The following is a 21,143-nucleotide window of genomic DNA, read 5'->3' as shown; positions in this document are numbered from 1 at the left end:
GAATTTGTGATTTGATTTGAGCTTTGTTTTGACGTTTACTTGTATTATTCATGCCCAGAGCTGGAGATGAAAAAAACATAGCTTTAACTGAGCCTTAAAGTAGAGCACATAGTAAGTGGGAGTGAATAGAAAGTTTGTGAAGCCTCCAACCTGTAAAACCTTACCTGTTTACCTATAAACTCATTAACTCAAAACTGTAAAACAGTTAATGAGTTATGAGTTTAGCTAGCACGTACAAGATGATGCTCAAATATACTATGGGGGAAATTGGAAACGTTTGCTAATTTAGTTGTTAAAGCACAAAATTAAAAATCATGTAAAGGGGTATTTTACATCACTTTTGATAAGACTGCTGTGGGTGAACTTGGGCCAGATTTCATCTAAATATCTGATATGCAAACACTCCAAATTTGGCAATGCCTCATATACAAAAGCTGCAGTCATGAGGACTTGTGTTTGAGGGGAATGCAATATGTTTGCATAAGTGTGTGTGTAAGTGCATAAGTTGTTTGCGTGTGTGGGTTTGCTGAGTGGTGGATGGCCCAAAAACAAGAGAGCTGAAATAACGCTTTCGTTCTTTGTTTCAGATGTGAATAGTAGGAAGCTACAGCACAAAGTGAATGAAAAACTCTGGCTGGTCGAAAATTACATTCGCTTTCAAGGAACTGGGCGTAACAGTGGTCCATCTCATATAGGCAATTTCTAATATATAAATTATGTTAGATTTATCTCTGTCACCAGAACCATTCTAATTTCACCATCACGCCATCGCCTCATCTCTGCCCCCTGATGGTCATTGATTGTATGACACCCCTGCACGGCACTGCAAGGCTTATCGCCAGGTTTCCGTGGTGGGGGGTACAATGTGTTAAGGTGATATGGCAAAATGATTTAGATCCCATCACAGTTTTTAAAACCCTATCATGGAAACTTGAATCTTGGATAATGCCAAAGACACCATCATGAATCTCCCAACGCCAGCTAGGTCCCATTACTGTGAATATTATGTACAGTCTGTGTAATTCCCACTCATTTCACCTCAGAATGTCAAATTAAAACTTACTAGAGGAAAATACCCTAGGCTGTAAATAAAGGAGTATCCACCCAAAAATGTACTCACCCTCATATAGTTCAAAACCTGTGTGACTTCTTGTTTCTATGGAACACAAAAGAAAAAAATTGAAAGAATAAACTGTCTTTTTTTCATGCAATTAAATAGAATTATGACTATAAGATAACAACAAATGTGTTATATAAAAGTCTTCCGATTACTACTTATCCTTTATAGACAAGTCTTCTGAAGCCATTGTGTCTTTGTTTTAGGAATTACAAAGGAATTTGATAATACCTTTGAGCCTTTATGAAGCTTGAAAGCTCCAGTCCCCGTTCGTCAGAATTGCATGGAAAAAAACGGCCAGTACATACTTCAAAGTTTCTCCTTTTATGTTCTACGGAAAAAAGAAAGTCATACTTTGTTTGGAAGCAAATTAAAATGAGGTACAGTAAAGAATAACAGAATTAAAATTTGGGGGTGAATGAATCCTTTAAGTGAAAAGCATATGTAACAGAGCATGCACACCAGTGCCCATTTACGCCACTTCAAATATGTTCCAAACATTCAGTGTAATTGAAAAGACCATCTCATATCAGTTATACATCATTTAAACAAAAAGATGCATTTGACTCTCATCAGTATGAGTTTTTTCACTTGGTTCAGTTGTCAGAGTTTTTGAAAGAATACATTTGAAATTGAAAAGGCAAAAGAATTTCGATTTTAATACTTAACTCATGTTACTTCAGTTCTCTCACTTTGGGCTCCTGAATGTGATTCTCAGTATTGAAACCAGTAAATGAAGTTTACACAAATATGTAAATTATTATGAACCTGACTGACTTTCCTCTCCTTAAAAGCTACAGCAACTGAACCATCCCATTTGGAAAAACGTATGATGTATTCTCAATTCATTCTAACCTGCACTACAAGCAACCATCTAAAAGACTGCTGTACATTTACTATCAATATATTTTAAACATTGCATATGTTGAAATATATTGGGGATGCAATTTTTACATATGGAATATATTTCTAATATATTTGTAATCCACATATCGGTGCATACAGCCTTTCCATTCAAGTTTTATCCACAACCCAATTTTGATTGCTTTCATTAACTGCAGCATGTCAGAAAGGGTGTAAGAGATTGTCTATTCTGTTGCAATTTTTATAGGAATTAAAGTCTATGGGTTTTGTCTAACAGCTTGTCCACATTTGATTTGACAGCACCTTCCCTCACAGTTCTCAGTTCTGTTTTTTTTACAGCTCCATGTGGACAGAACATCACCACAGAAGATGGAGTCATTATAACTCTCCCACCCTGCAAGACTGGAGCGTGGATTGTCCCTGCCATCATGGCCTGCTACCTGCTGGTGGCCAACATCCTACTGGTTAATTTGCTAATAGCTGTCTTCAAGTAAGTTAAATTATTATTTATATTGTGTGTGGTTTTCTAAATAGTGGTCAGATTAGGTTACCAAAAACCTGTCAATGACGAAATTCATCACTTAAAAAGAGTACCAAAAAGTACCCTGTTGTACTGATTAAAGTACTGTTAAAAGCCTGTGCACCCGGAAATTTGATTGGAGCATGCTATTTTGAAAAGTTCTTTCCAGTTGTCTGTGGGTATGAGACTATAGAGAAAAACATAATAATAACTGTGTGCTAATATTGTCTTTGGTTGTAACAGCAACACATTCTTTGAAGTGAAGTCCATCTCCAATCAGGTCTGGAAGTTCCAGAGGTACCAACTGATAATGACCTTCCATGAACGTCCTGTTCTTCCTCCTCCACTTATCATCTTCAGCCACATAACAATGGTCCTCAAACACCTCTGCTGTCGCTGGAGGAAGCACGATGAGGATGAGCGTGACTATGGGCTGAGTGAGTCATAAAATTCTGTTGCAACACACCGAAAGCCTCGAAATGACAGTTGGAGTCATTTGTTTTTCTATGATCTGCAGCTAATGACAATGAAAGCAACTCATGCCAACTTAAAGATTCTCTTTGATACCTTGCTTTGACAAACATGGTTACATCGGCACATCATTAGAGTTAGGTATTTCTTTTAAATTTGGTAAGATTATTATTAACACAGCCAAATTTGACCATGAAACAAAAAGAGAAATTAAAAGGAAAACAGAAATGACTCAAACTGTTATGATGTGCAAATCTTACCGACTTCAAGAGAAAGTTCAAAAATGAAAATCCTGTGAGAATTTTTTGACCCTCATGACGTTTCAAAACTATATATATATATATATATATATATATATATATATATATATATATATATACAAGGGCATCATTTATGGGTGGGACATGTCTCCACCACTTTTTGAAATAGCTTTCGTCAGGAATGTGTCTAATGTGGAAGAAATATCTCCAGTTCTTGAGCAGGAGTTTCCATTTCGTTTGTGTTTATTATAATAAGTGAAAATTCAGCACTGGAGTTTGTTATAATGAGTACTAGTTGAAGCTATTATCAATGACATTGATTGACAGCTGGCAATGTTCTCATGCACCAATTTGCCCGCTCAACTACCCGCTCCGCTGTAGATTAGCTCGCGCTCCTTTCCAGTTAAATTGCAAAGCAAAATTCAAACAGAAGTGTACCCACCAAGGGCAGAGCGTGTGCATGCCTCCCCTGGGCACGAGCATAGGGTTGGGGCATGGGCATAGGGCTGCTAGGATCACCGTGACAACCGCCCAACAGCGGTGGTGAAGTGCATGTGAACGTAACATCTTATTAAACCTGGGAAAACCTGAAATAAATTTGTGAAATAATAGCATACAATCAGTATAATGAAGTATTAGATCCTTTGAGACTGTTTTGTCATTCTTTATGTTAGAGATATTGATTATTTCCCTTTTTAAAATACTTTTCATTGTTATGGCACCAGCCTATTCACAAGGTTTTATGCACCTAGTTCAAGTTCAGCTGTGAATTCACTTCATTCTGTGCAGATGTATGTTACAATATTATATTTACGTTGTTGTTAATGTAGCTTATTAATGTCATATATATAGGATGCATTTGAAAAAAAGTGATTAACCTACCAAGCGCTTTAGTTTATCGTGTTCAGCTCTTCATTTCCCATAGCTCAGATGCCCCGTCTCCTCAAAATACTATGACTGGATCATTTGACAAGGTTTTATTTAACAAGGCTTTTCTGCTTCTAAAACACTGTCAGTACATTATCTTGCAGTGTTATTTATTTCTTGTCATATTTTCGTCAGCATTAGCCTATGTTTTAAATAGAAATGTCTTCTTATCCTCACGATGTGAATATTTCCAAGTTGTTGTTAACAGAATAATAATTACAATAATAATACAACACCTCATATATGTTTGTCAGAAATTTCATTGACAGAACTTGTCAGTGTGGCTGTAACCCCAGAGAGACTATGATTAAAAACACCTGACAATTGTAAATCTTTCAGCAAAGGTTGGGCTGAACCATTTAATTATTGTCCAGCTGTTTACTGATATTTAGTCATGATTAATAGTCAAATATAGCTATATTAAAAGACGTTGACGTTCTTGAATATTTTTACCCGACGTAAAAGAGGCTTGGTTCAATAAAAACCAATACAAACTATTTTAAAAGTTTTTTATGCTATTATTTGTGTTTCATATTATATGATATTTTACAAAGGGTTAAGGTTTATTCCGTGTTCATTAGGCACTTTTTAAAGGTTTGAAAGACAGTCAAAATGTCTTACACTTTTTTTTTTTTACTCTGCGTGTATGTGCATGGAGAATGTCTTCATTTCTGAAATAATCGTACACTTTATTGGTGAAAATAAGTTGATCAGACACATTCTTTGGAAGAGTGAAGAAGACTCTGGGCTCTATTTTTGGGACTGCGTGAGGCGCAGCTCAACACACAACAACTTAATTCTGAAAATATAGTGGAGAATTATGTCCCGGCCAGACAATCTCTTTTGGAGCCATTTTATGAAACAAAAATGTATGAGATTTGTGTTAAACTTTATAGAGGCCATGGTTTATTTTTCAGTTATAATCATGCTTATATTTACAATTGCTGGTGAAAGAAGTTGAAGAGTTTAAAATGTTTGGATTTGGGTAGTTCAAAATATAGGATTTAATTTCTCATTATTGTGATTATATTTTCGTTTTGTTTGAAGTGCAATTATAATTTAGAAATATTTTGTCTTTAAGTTTTTCATGTTAAAATTAACACATTTTTTAAGTCGCGTTTCCAAAAGCATCGTTATCTAAGTAGTTCGTAAAAACATTCATAAATTAACAAGAGCTTTGAACTTTCAAGTCCGTTAAGTGCAACTTAAACATACCTTTCTGGCATCTTTCAGAGTTTATCAAAGACATTGGGAAATTTTATAAATTGTCTTAATATATTTTGGTCATTGAAAAGCAATTGTAAACTTTTTCAGAGGATAAAATAGGTGTTGAAAAAAATTGCTATGAAATCAATAGGCAGTCTCCGCAGTCTGCGTTTGACAAAAACAGATTATTTAAGAAGACATACACTGATCAGCCACAACATTAAAACCACTGATAGGTGAAGTGAATAACATCGATTATCTCATTACAGTGCCACCTGTCAAGCGGTGGGATATATTACGCAGCAAGTGAACAGTCAGCTCTTGAATTTCATGTGTTGGAAGCAAAATGGGCAAGTGTAAGGATCTGAGCGACTTTGACAAGGGCCAAATTGTGATAGCTAGACGACTGGGTCAGAGCATCTCCAAAACGGCAGGTCTTGTGGGGTGTTCCCGATATGCAGTGGTTAGTACCTTCCAAAATTGGTCCAAGGTAGGACAACTGGTGAACCGACGACAGGGTCATGGGCGCCCAAGGCTCATTGATGCGTGTGGGGCGCGAAGGTTAGCCCGTCTGGTCCGATCCCACAGAAGAGCTACTGTAGCACAAATTTCTGAAAAACGTAATGCTGGCCATGATAGAAAGGTGTCAGAACACACAGTGCATCGCAGCTTGCTGAGTATGGGGCTGCGCAGCCGCTGACCAGTCAGACTGCCCATGCTGACCCCTGTCCACCACCGAAAGTGCCTACAATGGGCATGTGAGAGTCAGAACTGGACCATGGAGCAATGGAAGAAGGTGGCCTGGTCTGAAGAATCATGTTTTCTTTTAGATCATGTGGACGGCCGGGTGTGTGTACATCGTTTACCTGGGGAAGAGATGACAGCAGGATGCACTATGGGAAGAAGCCAGGCCGGCGGAGGCAGTGTGATGCTCTGGGCAATGTTCTGCTGGGAAACCAGTATCCTTGGAACCGGACAGCTCTTGAAGAACTTAAATTCAACTTTATAATGAGCAATTTACGTGCTGGTTTGGGAAACAGGTGTTACTTCATCGTAAAATAACGAGCAACGTTAGTTAATATGATTGTAAAAGCTTAAGTTGCAACGTTATGGGAAACCCAGCCGTCGCTCATTATTTTACAATTGGAGTAACGCCTAATATGTTGGTGCTGGACTGCTTATATGCAGGTCTATGCGGTTCTGTTTCAATCTAATTTTGTGGCGGTAAGAAAGACAGCGCGTATAACTTATGATTCAAGTTTGCAGTTATACTGATTTAACAGAACATATCAGGAATACGCTTGATCTAGCCTTTGTTAAAATATTGATCAATATGAGTACTGGCGTTTGCTTTATTTAAATAACAAAGAAACGTACAGTTAACTATTAAATGTACAATTCAAATAATCAAATTAATAATGAAAATGTTTTATTAAAATGCTTGAATTGTACATCAAGAATGACTATTTATTAAAACAGTAAAAGATTATTTTACATTATCTGCACATAATATTCATGAGTCACTTCATGACAAATACAAATGTATATATATATATATATATATACAGTTGTACTCAAAAGTTTGCATTCCCTTGGAGAATTGGTAATATATGTACCATTTTTAAAGAAAACATGAGTGAGCAGGCAAAACACATTTCTTTTATTTCTTATGGGGTTCATATTCAACTGTAGGTTATAACAGAATGGCACAATCATAAAACAAAACATGGCAACAAAGAAAAAATTAAATGACCCCTGTTCAAAAGTCTTCATACCCTTAGTTCTTAATACTGTGTATTGCCCCCTTTAGCATCAATGACAGCGAGCAGTCTTTTGTAATAGTTGTCTATGAGGCCCCAAATTCTTGCAGGTGGTATAGCTGCCCATCCGTCTTGGCAAAATGCCTCCAGGTCAAGCAAAGTCTTTGGTCGTCTTGCATGAACCGCACATTCGAGATCTCCCCAGAGTGGCTCGATGATATTAAGGTCAGGAGACTGTGATGGCCACTCCAGAACCTTCACCTTTTTCTGCTGTAACCACTGGAGGGCCAACTTGGCCTTGTGCTTAGGGTCATCAAAATTATAAAAAAAAAAAAAAAAAAAATTATAAAATTATTATTATAATTATAAAAATTATTATAAAAAATTATTATAATTATTGTCATGCTGGAAAATCCAAGAGCGTCCCATGTGCAGCTTTCGTGCAGAAGAATGCAAATTGTCTGCCAGTATTTTCTGATAACATGCTGCATTCATCTTGCCATCAATTTTCACAAGATTCCCCATGTCTTTAGAGCTCACAGTGGGGATGGTATTCTTTTCACTATAGGCCTTGTTGACCCCTCTCCAAACATAGTGCTTATGGTTGTGACCATAAAGCTCTATTTTGGTCTCGTCACTCCAAATAACAGTGTGCCAGAAGCTGTGAGGCATGTCAAGTTGTTGTCATTTGTGGCATTGGCACAGTAAAGGCTTCTTTCTGGCAACTCGACCATGCAGCTCATTTTTGTTCAAGTATCGTCGTATTGTGCTCCTTGAAACAACCACACCGTCTTTTTCCAGAGCAGCATGTATTTCTCCTGAGGTTACCTGTGGGTTTTTCTTGCATCCTGAACAATTTTTCTGGCAGTTGTGGCTGAAATCTTTCTTGGTCTACCTGACCTTGGCTTGATACCAAGAGATCCCCGAATTTTCCACTTCTTAATAAGTGATTGAACAGTCCTGACTGGCATTTTCAAGGCTTTGGATATCTTTTTATATCCTTTTCCATCTTTATAAAGTTCCATTACCTTGTTACGCAGGTCTTTTGACAGTTCTTTTCTGCTCCACATGGCTCAGTATCTAGCCTGCTCAGTGCATCCACGTGAGAGCTAACAAACTCATTGACTATTTATACACAGACACTAATTGCAATTTAAAAAATGTGGGAAATGAACCTTTAATTGTCATTTAAACCTGTGTGTGTCACCATGTGTGTCTGTAACAAGGCCAAACATTCAAGGTTATGTAAACTTTTGATCAGGGCCATTTGGGTGATTTCTGTTATCATTATGATTTAAAAAGGAGCCAAACAACTATGTTATGTTAAATGGCTTCATATGATCACTATCCTTAAATAAAAGAAAAAAAAGTTTTTTTGCATGATCATTCATATTTTCAAAATCAATGCCAAAATTTCAAATTTTCTGCCAGGGTATGCAAACTTTTGAGCACAACTGTATATATATATATATATATATATATATATATATATATATATATATATATATATATATACAAGGTTGGGGAGTATTGGAATACATGTAACAGGATTACGTATTTAAAATACAAAATATTAGTAACTATATTCCATTACAGTTACAATTTAAATCATTGGTAATCAGAATACAGTTACATTCAAAAAGTATTTTGATTACTGAAGAGATTACTTTGCATTTTATTGTCATTTGTTCCATTCAATATTTGGTCTATTCAGATGGAAAACATTTATCCATATAAATGATACGATCCAAATTGCATTTAAACAGCGGTGAAATACTTTCTAAAGATGTGTTACATTCATATGAGCAGACAGAGAAATAAGTTGAAGAATCTTTGGAGCAGAAGAAATAGAAATAAACCCTGTGTAAACTGTCATGTGAACATTTAGCTTTATGCTAAGCTAAAAATACTATTTCTTGCCATTTTACATGCACCTGTTACCAGGCACGATATTTTTTTTTTATCAAGAAAATCCACATTAGATCATATTTTCTCTCTCTCTCTCTCTCTCTCTCTCTCTATTAAGACTTTTAATATTAGGGTGAATTTTTGTATTGTTTTTCCATTAAAAATATCTAAAAATCCTTAAAATAAATAAATTTGCTTTATCTTATTTTAGAAACAACACATATTTAGGTTTTTCAGAGAATGTATTTTTAACATGTGTATTTTGTCTTACTGTACTGGCAGAGTTTTTATAGTCAAAACAAGTGAAAAAATCTACCAGTGCTGAAGAAGTAATCCAAAGTATTTAGAATATGTTACTGACCTTGAGTAATCTAACGGAATATGTTACAAATGACATAATCTGTAGTGGAATACATTTTAAAAGTAACCCTCCCAGCCCTGTATATCTATCTATCTATCTATCTGTCTATCTATACTATATATATATATATATATATATATATATATATATATATATATATATATATATATATATATATATACAGTTGTGCTCAAAAGTTTGCATACCCTGGCAGAAATTGTGAAATTTTGGCACTGATTTTGAAAATATGACTGATCATGCAAAAACACTGTATTGTAAGCCTTGAAAATGCCAGTCAGTACTGTTCAATCACTTATTAAGAAGTGGAAAATTCGGGAATCTCTTGATACCAAGCCAAGGTCAGGTAGACCAAGAAAGATTTCAGCCACAACTGCCAGAAAAATTGTTCGGGATACAAAGAAAAACCCACAGGTAACCCCAGGAGAAATACAGGCTGCTCTGGAAAAAGACGGTGTGGTTGTTTCAAGGAGCACAGTACGATGATACTTGAACAAAAATGAGCTGCATGGTCGAGTTGCCAGAAAGAAGCCTTTACTAAGCCAATGCCACAAAAAAGCCCAGTTACAATATGCCCGACAACACCTTGACACGCCTCACAGCTTCTGGCACACTGTTATTTGGAGTGACGAGACCAAAATAGAGCTTTATGGTCACAACCATAAGCGCTATGTTTGGAGAGGGGTCAACAAGGCCTATAGTGAAAAGAATAGCATCCCCACTGTGAAGCATGGTGGCGGCTCACTGATGTTTTGGGGGGGTGTGAGCTCTAAAGGCATGGGGAATCTTGTGAAAACTGATGGCAAGATGAATGCAGCATGTTATCAGAAAATACTGGCAGACAATTTGCATTCTTCTGCACGAAAGCTGCGCATGGGATGCTCTTGGACTCTCCAGTGGTTACAGCAGAAAAAGGTGAAGGTTCTGGAGTGGCCATCACAGTCTCCTGAACTTAATATCATCGAGCCACTCGAACGTGCGGTTCATGCAAGACGACCAAAGACTGTGCATGACCTGGAGGCATTTTGCCAAGACGAATGGGCAGCTATACCACCTGCAAGAATTTGGGGCCTCATAGACAACTATTACAAAAGACTGCATGCTGTCATTGATGCTAAAGGAGGCAATACACAGTATTAAGAACTAAAGGTATGCAGATTTTTGAACATGGGTCATTTAATTTTTTTCGTTGCCATGTTTTGTTTTATGATTGTGCCATTCTGTTATAACCTACAGTTGAATATGAATCCCATAAGAAATAAAAGTAATGTGTTTTGCCTGCTCACTCATGTTTTCTTTAAAAATGGTACATATATTACCAATTCTCCAAGGGTATGCAAACTTTTGAGCACGACTGTATAATTATTTAAAAATAAATTGTCACCATTTGCTTTAATTGTTTGGGGGGGGGAAGAAAAAAATGTGTCTGGTTACTGAGGCTTACATGGAGGCTAACGTGTTCCATGGAAGATAGAAAGTAATAGGGGTTTGGAACAACATGATGATGAGTGAATGATGATTGAATTTTATTTTGGATGAACTATCCTTTTAAAATTGTGCTTGTGAAAATGAAATGAATCATTTAAATTTTATTCCTACAGAGCTCTTCATCACTGAAGATGAACTGAAAAAGGTACATGACTTTGAAGAGCAGTGCATGGAGGAATATTTCAGAGAGAAAGATGACCGCTTCAATTCCTCCAATGACGAGAGGATACGTGTGACATCTGAAAGGTTAAAATCATCACATACAAAACTAATATGAACACACTTAATACTATCCATGCCATAGTGCCATGGTGCCATTTACAAGTGATAAAGCAAGACAACGTTTACACTTTAAACTGTATTACCATAGCAATATACAGTATAATGTATAGAATTATTAATTCTAATTATTAATATTCTCTCATAATTTACTCACTCTTATGCCATCCCAGATGTGTATGACTTTCTTTCTTCTGCAGAACACAAATGAAGATTTTTAGAAGAATATCTCAGCGCTGTAGGTCCTCACAATGCAAGTAAATGGTTACCAGAACTCAGAAGGTCCAAAAAGGTCTTAAAGGCAGCATAAAAGTAATCCATATGTTTAAATCCATATCTTCTGAAGCGATGTGATAGGTGTGGGTGAGAAGGTGTGTCAGATCAATATCTTTTTTTACTATGAATCTTCACCTTTGACTAGCCCCAACCAGTAAGTGAATATGAAAGTGAAAGCCATTTCCACACCAGAATGTGAAAGTGTAGATTTTCATTAAAGGTGCAGTATGTAAGATTCAGAAACCCTTGTTATTAATGACACCTGTGGCCGTTAAGTGAACTGCAGCCTGTTGTAGAGTGAGCATCGACCAAAACAAAGAGACTGAACATGATTCACCGGCATCATGAAGACAGATGAGGTAGCATAATTAAAATTACACAGTTATGATTGTTTTACTACAAACTTTGAGACCGTATATTATATTTGACTCTCCAGTGCTGGAACAGGGCTAAAACAAAGTGTGGATATAGGTCTGACTATGTGAGACTGTAGTTTGAAGTAATCACTTTTCTTTGCTTGATACATAGGCTATCGTATAAATGCAGTCAGTGTCGGTGTTAGCTAGCTAGCCAGCTTTATCAATACCTGTTAGCTAAATTTGGTGGATGATGACAGTAGCTGTTTATAAAATAGACTGTACATTATAAATATGTTGACACAATTCAGTATTGATGTGATTCCATCACAACTGTCATTTTGATATATCGATGCACTATTGTTTTATAATAATAGAATGTATATATTTTCTGTATAACCAAGTTACGTTACACTAATGAATGGGTCTTTTTTGCATTATCTTGAACATTATCTAGTATTCATTTCATGTGTTATTGTAGTTTACCTTGCTGAATAATTACAGATGAACATTATGTCAGTTACTGTGAGCATACCTAACTTTTCAGAATACCTAACATTTAGTATAAAGAGAAGATCGTTGAAATTATTTGAAAGTTACGAAGCAAGGTAGCTTGCAATTCGTCAGCATTAGCAGGCAAGATCAAGTTAGCTAAAATTACACAGATCAATCCTTATGGCACTATATTTCACATGTTTTGCAGTTATGTAAGCTTACCTGTCCAATAAGAAGAACGTCAATTCAGGGTCGGTTCTGATCCCCAAAACCAAACGAAGGTCCCTCCAGGAATCAAATGTCCTGCCAATGTTCATTCTAGTTTTCGCTCAACCATGATCGTGTTCCCGCTTAGCCAGAGGGATTCAGTAAATTGTTTTTTTTTTTTTTTTTTTTGGCTTACTTTTTGTAAGTTTGTGTAGGAGTCGGTGTTGTGTTTGGAGCCGGCCGTTTGCTGGATTCCATCTCTAAGATAATGTTACCTAGTGTTGCAGACTGTCTGTTGACACTGTTAAATAGCGGAAGCACTGAGGCAAGGCTCTCAGGCACGCACAAAATGTCACATCCTTTGGATTTTCCTAGCAAAAGCGACCCGCTCCCGTCGCATGAAAATCAGTCTACAGGCTTTAATAGGCAACCTAGGAAGTCCGGGAAGGGCTCATTTTTTAAGTTGCATTACAAGCCGTTCATGCATTGGCAAAAAAAAGGTGAATATTACATGACAAATTTTACATATTGCACACTTTAAAAAAGGATTTAAGTATTGATCTGTTTCTCACCCACACCTATCACGTCACTTCAGAAGATATAGATTTAAACACTGGAGTATTATGGATTACTTTTATGCTGCCTTTGTGTCCCATTAGGACCTTCAATGTTCATGTCACCTTTCACTTGCATTGTATGGACCTACAGAGCTGAAATATTATTTTTAAAATCTTTGTTTGTGTTCTGCAGAAAAAAGAAAGTCATACACATCTGGGATGGCATGAGGGAGAGTAAATGATGAGAGCATTTCCATTTTTGTGTGAACTATCCCTTTAAATGGAATTATCTGATGTCTGATCCATCAGGGTTGAGAACATGGCAATGCGTCTGGAGGAGGTGAATGAGCGGGAACATTTCATGAAAGCATCCCTGCAAACTGTGGACATCCGGCTTGCTCAGATGGAAGAGATGATTGGCCGGATCGCTGTGGCACTGGAGCGGGTGACTGGTATGGATCGAGGTGAAGTCAAAAAAGCGCGGTCCAGGACATCATCCGACTGCACTGATACAAATTACATCCTTCGTCAGAGCAGTTTTAACAGCCAAGAAGGTAATTCCTACAGGCTACAGGAGTCTCTGGAGCAGGGTGGAGAAGAGTCCATTTCCCCTACTTCTCCAACCGCTCTGGCCCCACGTGTCCGCAGTCACTCCTTCTATGTGAGCCACTCCTCAAAGGACAGGTGCGGGGCAGATCTTTCAGAAGGTTTCTTCAAAGAGAAATTGTTCAGTCTCCATCGGGCCAACAGCTCTCAGTCTGTGTCCTCAGGAGCAGGCCCCAAAGATTCCAAGCCTGCATCTTTTAATACTTTGTCTGTGCAGCAGCAGCTTCGCCCCTCTTCCTGTATAGACATATATGTTTCTGCCTCAGAGGATGTCCCACCCACTGACAGCTTCTTGGAGCCAGTCAGGACAGTTCCAACTCTTGCTCGAGACTCATCTCTCCATTCTGAGATCATGGAGGCAGTGCTCTCTGGGGGGCGGGACTGCAGCGGAAGGGCAGGGGGAAGCGAAAGGCAGTCAGATGGTACAGTCCTGTTTGAGGACAGCGCTGCCGGTGACCTATCATTCGGCTCTGCCCACCTGATGCCAGATAACCTGCCCCCCTGGGACTTGGACCCCTCGCCGCCACCCTCAGCAGGTGTTCTAGAGCGGTCCAAGAGCAGCCGCTTCCTGTCTGCGGCAGGGCCTCTGTTTCTGGACGAGCCACCATTGGTTAAGTCGCACAGCCTAATGTTTACATCACGTAGTTACTGTAGTGGCATGGGTGTGCAGGTTAAAGCAGCCGAGTACACCAGCATTACAGATTGTATTGACACTCGCTGTGTCTCTACCCCTTACCCTGTCCCAGAACGATCAGACTCACCTGGAGGCTCTTTCACGTTCGATAAGCCCCCGGATTTGGGTGTCTCGCACCCTGAACGAGATGCCGAGCTCAGTCATGCAGAGTCTGATCCAGAAGAGCCTGTGGAGGGGTCAGCAGACACATGTAAGCTGGGTCAAAGTAGCAGTAGTGGGGGAATAGGTGCAGACCTGGGCCTTGGCCTGGCACTGGGCCCGTTCTGCTCACCCATCTCTAGACTTGAGCGAGCAAACAGCTGCTCCTCCTCAGAGGAGTCGCACACCAACATCTACTCCCGAAAGAGTTTCTCCATAAGTGAGAGAATGGACAAGGGCCGTGGAAGCTCAAGGAATCCTTTCCAGAAGGCCAGGGCAGGGGCAAGGCTAGAGGGTAAGACAGACTCTCTGTCCACAAGGAAACTGGCGAAACCCTCAGCGTTCCAAAGTTTTGACAGCAGACATAATTACGCATGATGATGGCAGACAAGTAAGAATGGCATTGTAGATCTAGTTTGTGTAGGATGGCTCTACCTCGTTTAAAATCCAAGGGCCAGTTCATTAATTAGTACTGTCTGAGTGAGTAACTAGCTGTACACTGGAATGTTTTATAATGGTTATTAACTACCTATTAATTTCCTAATATAAAAATGCAATGCAAGTTCTGTCAAGTTTTTGCAGAATTTTCCCCTCACATTAATTTTAAAGGCCTAAATGATCATGTTTTGTCTTTTTTTGTTTGTATTTTTTCAAATTTATCACAAGAGGGCGCTCCTTAACCTATTTTGACTGTTGAATTCAACACTTGGGGCATGTTCAAAATGGAATACTAATTTGCATTTACATGCATACTATGCAGTATATACACTTTTTTTTTTTTTTTTTTTTTAAATAGCTTGTGGAAAAAGTATACAGTATGTGGCAACATTTCAAACTGTAGAATTCTACAATGTTGTCACGTGACCTGATTATATTGCATGTTTGAGAAATAAATATGGTTATTTTGCATTTTTTATCTAATATTGTGTAAAGATATAGTAGGTCACCAGGTAATTCAGTGCATCCAGAAATGTACATACTGCAAGAAAAATAGTATAAGATAGAATTAGTATGATAGTATGCCATTCTGAACATACTTTTAGACTCACAGAAGTACTGCAAATGCTTAATTGCATAGGGTACAGTTCCTCTCCAAATTCGAAAAACAAATCTGTTTTGCAAAGAGCCAGATTTTCTTATAAATGTATCTTATTTTCCCAGAACAGGTATTATATGTTGACTTGCTATGCAAGACACCACAGAGAATCGACAAGTAAGTAGTGTTATGCACTTTAGAGCAGTTCATTATGCACATCAGTCTGATCATTAATCAACCTTTAGTTTTCAGACGGTTAAGATATTAAGAGCAAATTAGTACAAATCAGGCAGGGACCAGTGAACTCACCCATTATATTCTCTCTTACATTTAATGTTGTCAAAATGTAATCACTTTCTATGTTAATGTGTGAACTTAAGTAAAGGACCTAATGCAGAATGGTTTATAATATTTTCTTTTATTTCCAGCAAGTTATATGCCATGGCAATTTTCTTCCACTTTTATGGTTAATCAATATATGTTTGTTGTATGTTTTACATATATACAGTATTGTTATTTGTGATGGAAAAAGTATTTTTATTTACTTTATCATAGTGGGCATTCAGACGAATCTGGACAAATTTGGCACGTTTTTTATGATTGAAGAGAAAACGTGTGTGTTTGTGTGTGTATTTATATATATATATATATATATATATATACTACCGGTCAAAAGTTTTGAAACACTTGACTGAAATGTTTCTTATGATCTTAAAAATCTTTTGATCTGAAGGCATATGCTTAAATGTTTGAAATTAGTTTTGTAGACAAAAATATCATTGTGCCACAATATTAATTTATTTCATTATAAAACTAAAATTTAATAAAAAAATAAAAAAGGTTTTTTAAATTGATGACTTGAACCAAATAATAAAGAAAAGCAGCCACTAAGTGCCCAACATAGATGGGAACTCCTTCAATACTGTTTAAAAAGCATCCCAGGGTGATACCTCAAGAAGTTGGTTGAGAAAATGTCAAGAGTACATGTCTGCAAATTCTAGGCAAAGGGTGACTACTTTGAAGATGCTAAAATATAACACAGTTTTGATTTATTTTGGATTTTGTTTAGTCACAACATAATTCCCATAGTTCCATTTATGTTATTCCATAGTTGTGATGACTTCACTATTATTCTAAAATGTGAAAAAAAAAAAAAATTCTAATAAAGAGTAAGTGTTTCAAAACTTTTGACCGGTAGTGCGTGTGTGTGTGTATATATATGTGTGTATATATATATATATATATATATATATATATATATATATATATATATATATATACGTGTTTTCTCTTAATTAAATTAATCATTAAAAAGGGGCCATATTCGTCATATATATATTACGCCAATTAATTACACCAAAACATTGTACTACTCTATAATACACTATTTTTTTTATTGAATTAAAATCAAATGAAGCAGTGCAGCCCTTTTGGTAAAACTTTTTATGTGTGTAGTTTTTAATCTAAGACTTTTTAAAGCAACACAGAAACATCTGTTGAATCTCTGGAATCAGATTATAGTCAGTCTACTTTACAAAACTTTACAAAATAGTATATTCATTATTTATGCCATTCCATTTTCATCTTATTCCACCACACTGGCTATATCTCTTTGCAATACTGCAAAGAATTTAGAAAACATTAAAGGCTACAGTCACGGTTTTCTGAGATTTAGAAATGTACACTTGGTGTTAAAGCTTGTGTGTGAACCAAAAACATACGGTACTAAAATGTTTTTTCTTTTGCATAGCAGTAATTCTAATCACTGTGGTTTACAAATATCTGATGATCTTAACAATATTAGTATATTTAATATGTAAATCTGACTTGCTTCATTTGGGATGTTTTCAAATTTGGGCCTGCTCTCCTGGACAGGGAAGGAGCTAATGCTTCTACATGGGCCCTTAAAAATATGTTCATGCTGTATTATTTTGAGTAATTTGATTAATAAACCCTCTTGCTGGACCGGTTCCAGCAAAAGACAGAGGGTGTTATTGCTCTTCTAAGTTGTTAAATGCAAGTTTATCTTACTATCCTCTGTTTCATTCTCTTTTAAAAGTTTATGTCTGAGATATGAGAGTGAGCATATTTTTCACATGTAAATGTTCTGTATATGAATTGTAAATCTTTCTGTGTATGTAAAAAAAAAGATTTTCTGAGAATGTTTCTGTGTGTCTAATAGAAGACATTACACTATGACAAACTACCCAGTGTGCCAAAATGCTGATGACTTATAACTTTATGTACAGTATTTTCTTAATATTTTCCTATACTGTAGCATAAAATGTTGTGAATTGTATACTACTTTTAGTCAAGTTCCCTCTCCTCTTCTTTTTAAACTTATCAGTGAGCACTTGTCTGCTAACAAGTCCAAGCACATGTTTTCTGCAATAATGCTGTAGTTTGAATTGAAAGGTCTTAGTTTACTTAGTGTCTTTAAAATGCATGTTGTTCTTCCAAAAGCTGAATGAGAGAACTAAGAGTGTGGATCAGAAGATTATAGTAGAAAGCTACATATCTGGATGCAAATACAAATGTGTATACAATATCCCTTAATGTGAATAGGATGTTTGGCATGTATTAACAAATAAAAGAAAATATATACACTGGCGGCCAAAAGTTTGGAATAATGTACAGATTTTGCTCTTATGGAAAGAAATTGGTACTTCTATTCACCAAAGTGACATTCAACTGATCACAGTGTATAGTCAGGACATTAATAACGTAAAAAATTACAATTACAATTTGAAAAAAAAATACTTCAAAGAGTTCTCATCAAAAAATCCTCCACATGTAGCAATGACAGCTTTGCAGATCCTTGGCATTATAGCTGTCAGTTTGTCCAGATACTCAGGTGACATTTCACCCCACGCTTCCTGTAGCACTTGCCATAGATGTGACTGTCTTGTCGGGCACTTCTCACACACCTTACAGTCTAGCTGATTCCACAAAAGCTCAATGGGGTTAAGATCCATAACACTCTTTTCCAATTATATGTTGTTTCTTTGCCCACTTCAATATTTTCTTTTTGTTTTTCTGTTCCAAAAGTGGCTTTTTCCTTTCAATTCTTCCCATAAGGCCTGCACCCCTGAGTCTTCTCTTTACTGTTGTACATGAAACTGGTGTTGAGCAGGTAGAATTCAATGAAGCTGTCAGCTGAGGACATGTGAGGCATCTGTTTCTCAAACTAGAGACTGATGTACTTATCCTCTTGTTTAGTTGTACATCTGGTCTTCCACATCTCTTTCTGTCCTTGTTAGAGCCATTCCATTAGATTACTCAAGGTCAATAACGTATTCTAAATACTTTGGATTACTTCTTCAGCACTGTAGATTTTTTCACTTGTTTTGACTATAAAAACTCTGCCAGTACAGTAAGACAAAATACACATGTTAAAAATACATTCTCTGAAAAACCTAAATATCTTATGCAGTGTTGTTTCTAAAACAAGATAAATCAAATTTATTTTGTTTTAAGGATTTTTAGATATTTTTACAGGAAAACAATACAAAAATTATCAAGAACACGATTTTTGCAATAATATCAAAGGTTTTATTAGAAAAAAAGAAATTATGATCCAACGTGAATTTTCTTGATAAAAAATATGATCGTGCCTGGAAACGTGCATGTAAAATGGATAAAAATAGCATTTAAGCTTAGCGTAAAGCTGACAATTTACACAAGGTTTATTTCTATTTCTTCTGCTCCAAACTTACTTCAAACTTATTTCTCTGTCTGCTCGTATGAATGTAACACATCTTAAGAAAGTGTTTCACCGCTGTTCAAATGCACTTTGGATCGCATCATTTATATGTATAAATGTTTTCCATCTGAAAGGACTAAATATTAAATGAAACAAATGACAATAAAATGCAAAGTAATCTCTTCAGTAATCAAAATGCTTTTTGAATGTAACTGTATTCTAATTAACAATGATTTAAACTGTAACTGTAGTGGAATACAGTTACTTATATTTTGTATTTTAAATACGTAATCCCGTTACATGTATTCCGTTACTCCCCAACCCTGTATATATATATATATATATATATATATATATATATATATATATATATATATATATATATATGTATATATAAACTCAGCAAAAAAAGAAACGGCCCTTTTTCAGGACACTGTATTTTAAAGATAATTTTGTAAAAATCCAAATAACTTCACAGATCTTTATTGTAAAGGGTTTAAACAATGTTTTCCATGCAATTAATGAACATGCACCTTTGGAACGGTTGTTAAGACACTAACAGCTTACAGATGGTATGCAATTAAGGTCACAGTTATAAAAACTTAGGACACTAAAGAGACCTTTCTGCTGACTCTGAATAACTCCAAAAGAAAGATGCCCAGGGTCCCTGCTCATCTGCGTGAACGTGCCTTAGGCATGCTGCATGTAACAACACCTGCACAGGATCGGTACATCCGAATATTACACCTGTGGGACAGGTACAGGATGGCAACAACAACTGCTCGAGTTACACCAGGAACGCACAATCCCTCCATCAGTGTCACACTGTCTGCAACAGGCTAAGAGAGGCTGGACTGAGGGCTTGTAGTCTTGTTGTAAGGCAGGTCCTTACCAGACATCACCGGCAACAACGTCACCTATGGGCACAAACCCACCTTCGCTGGACCAGACAGGACTGGCAAAAAGTGCTCTTCACTGACGAGTCGTGGTTTTGTCTCACCAGGGGTGATGGTCAGACTGTTTGAAGGAATGAGCGTTACACCGAGGCCTGTACTCTGGAGTGGGATCGATTTGGAGGTGGAGGGTCTGTCATGGTCTGGGGCAATGTGTCACAGCATCATCAGACTGAGCTTGTTGTCATTGCAGGCAATCTCAATGCTGTGCGTTACAGGGAAGATATCCTCCTCCCTCATGTGGTACCCTTCCTGCAGGCTCATCCTGACATGACCCTCCAGCATGACAATGCCACCAGCCATACTGCTCATTCTGTGCATGATTTTCCTGCAAGACAGGAATGTCAGTGTTCTGCCATGGCTAGCGAAGAGCCCGGATCTCAATTCCATTGAGCACGTCTGGGACCTGTTGGATCGGAGAGTGAGGGCTAGGGCCATTCCCCCAAGAAATGTCCAGGAACTTGCAAGTGCCTTGGCGGAAGAGTGGGGTAACATCTCACAGCAAGAACTGGCAAATCTGGTGCAGTCCATGAGGAGAAGATGCACTGCAGTACTTAATGCAGCTGGTGGCCACACCAGATACTGACTGTTACTTTTGATTTTGACCTTTGTTCAGGGACACATTATTCCATTTCTGTTAGTCACATGTCTGTGAAACTTGTTCAGTTTATGTCTTAGTTGTTGAAACTTTTTATGTTCATAGAAATATTTACACATGTTAAGTTTGCTGAAAATAAAAGCAGTTGAAAGTGAGAGGACGTTTCTTTTTTTGCCGAGTTTATATATATACACTGGCAGCCAAAGCTTTGGAATAATGTACAGATTTTGCTGTTATATATATATATATATACACTACCGTTCAAAAGTTTGGGGTCACTTGACTGAAATGTTTCTCATGATCTTAAAAATCTTTTGATCTGAAGGCGTATGCTTAAATGTTTGA

The 21,143-nt window shown here is 37.0% G+C and overlaps 1 protein-coding gene across 2 annotated transcripts in view; it reads left to right on the top strand.

Annotated features, from left to right (window-relative positions):
* The window catches only part of LOC127433615 (transient receptor potential cation channel subfamily M member 3-like), a 217,087-nt gene extending 197,534 nt beyond the window's left edge, over positions 1–19,553 (top strand). For both annotated transcript variants that reach the window (XM_051685663.1, XM_051685668.1), the window contains exons 22-25: positions 2,321–2,471; positions 2,745–2,938; positions 11,014–11,146; positions 13,380–19,553. In XM_051685663.1, coding sequence (XP_051541623.1) covers positions 2,321–2,471; positions 2,745–2,938; positions 11,014–11,146; positions 13,380–14,886 — 1,985 coding nt within the window. In that variant the 3' untranslated portion in view covers positions 14,887–19,553. The remainder of the gene's footprint in view (positions 1–2,320; positions 2,472–2,744; positions 2,939–11,013; positions 11,147–13,379) is intronic.
* Positions 19,554–21,143: the final 1,590 nt, after the last annotated feature.

This window comes from Myxocyprinus asiaticus, chromosome 4 (assembly GCF_019703515.2).
Source record: "Myxocyprinus asiaticus isolate MX2 ecotype Aquarium Trade chromosome 4, UBuf_Myxa_2, whole genome shotgun sequence".
NCBI lineage: Eukaryota > Metazoa > Chordata > Actinopteri > Cypriniformes > Catostomidae > Myxocyprinus > Myxocyprinus asiaticus.
The sequence above is the reverse complement of the archived record's forward strand: the minus strand, read 5'-3'. Positions and strand labels throughout refer to the sequence as shown.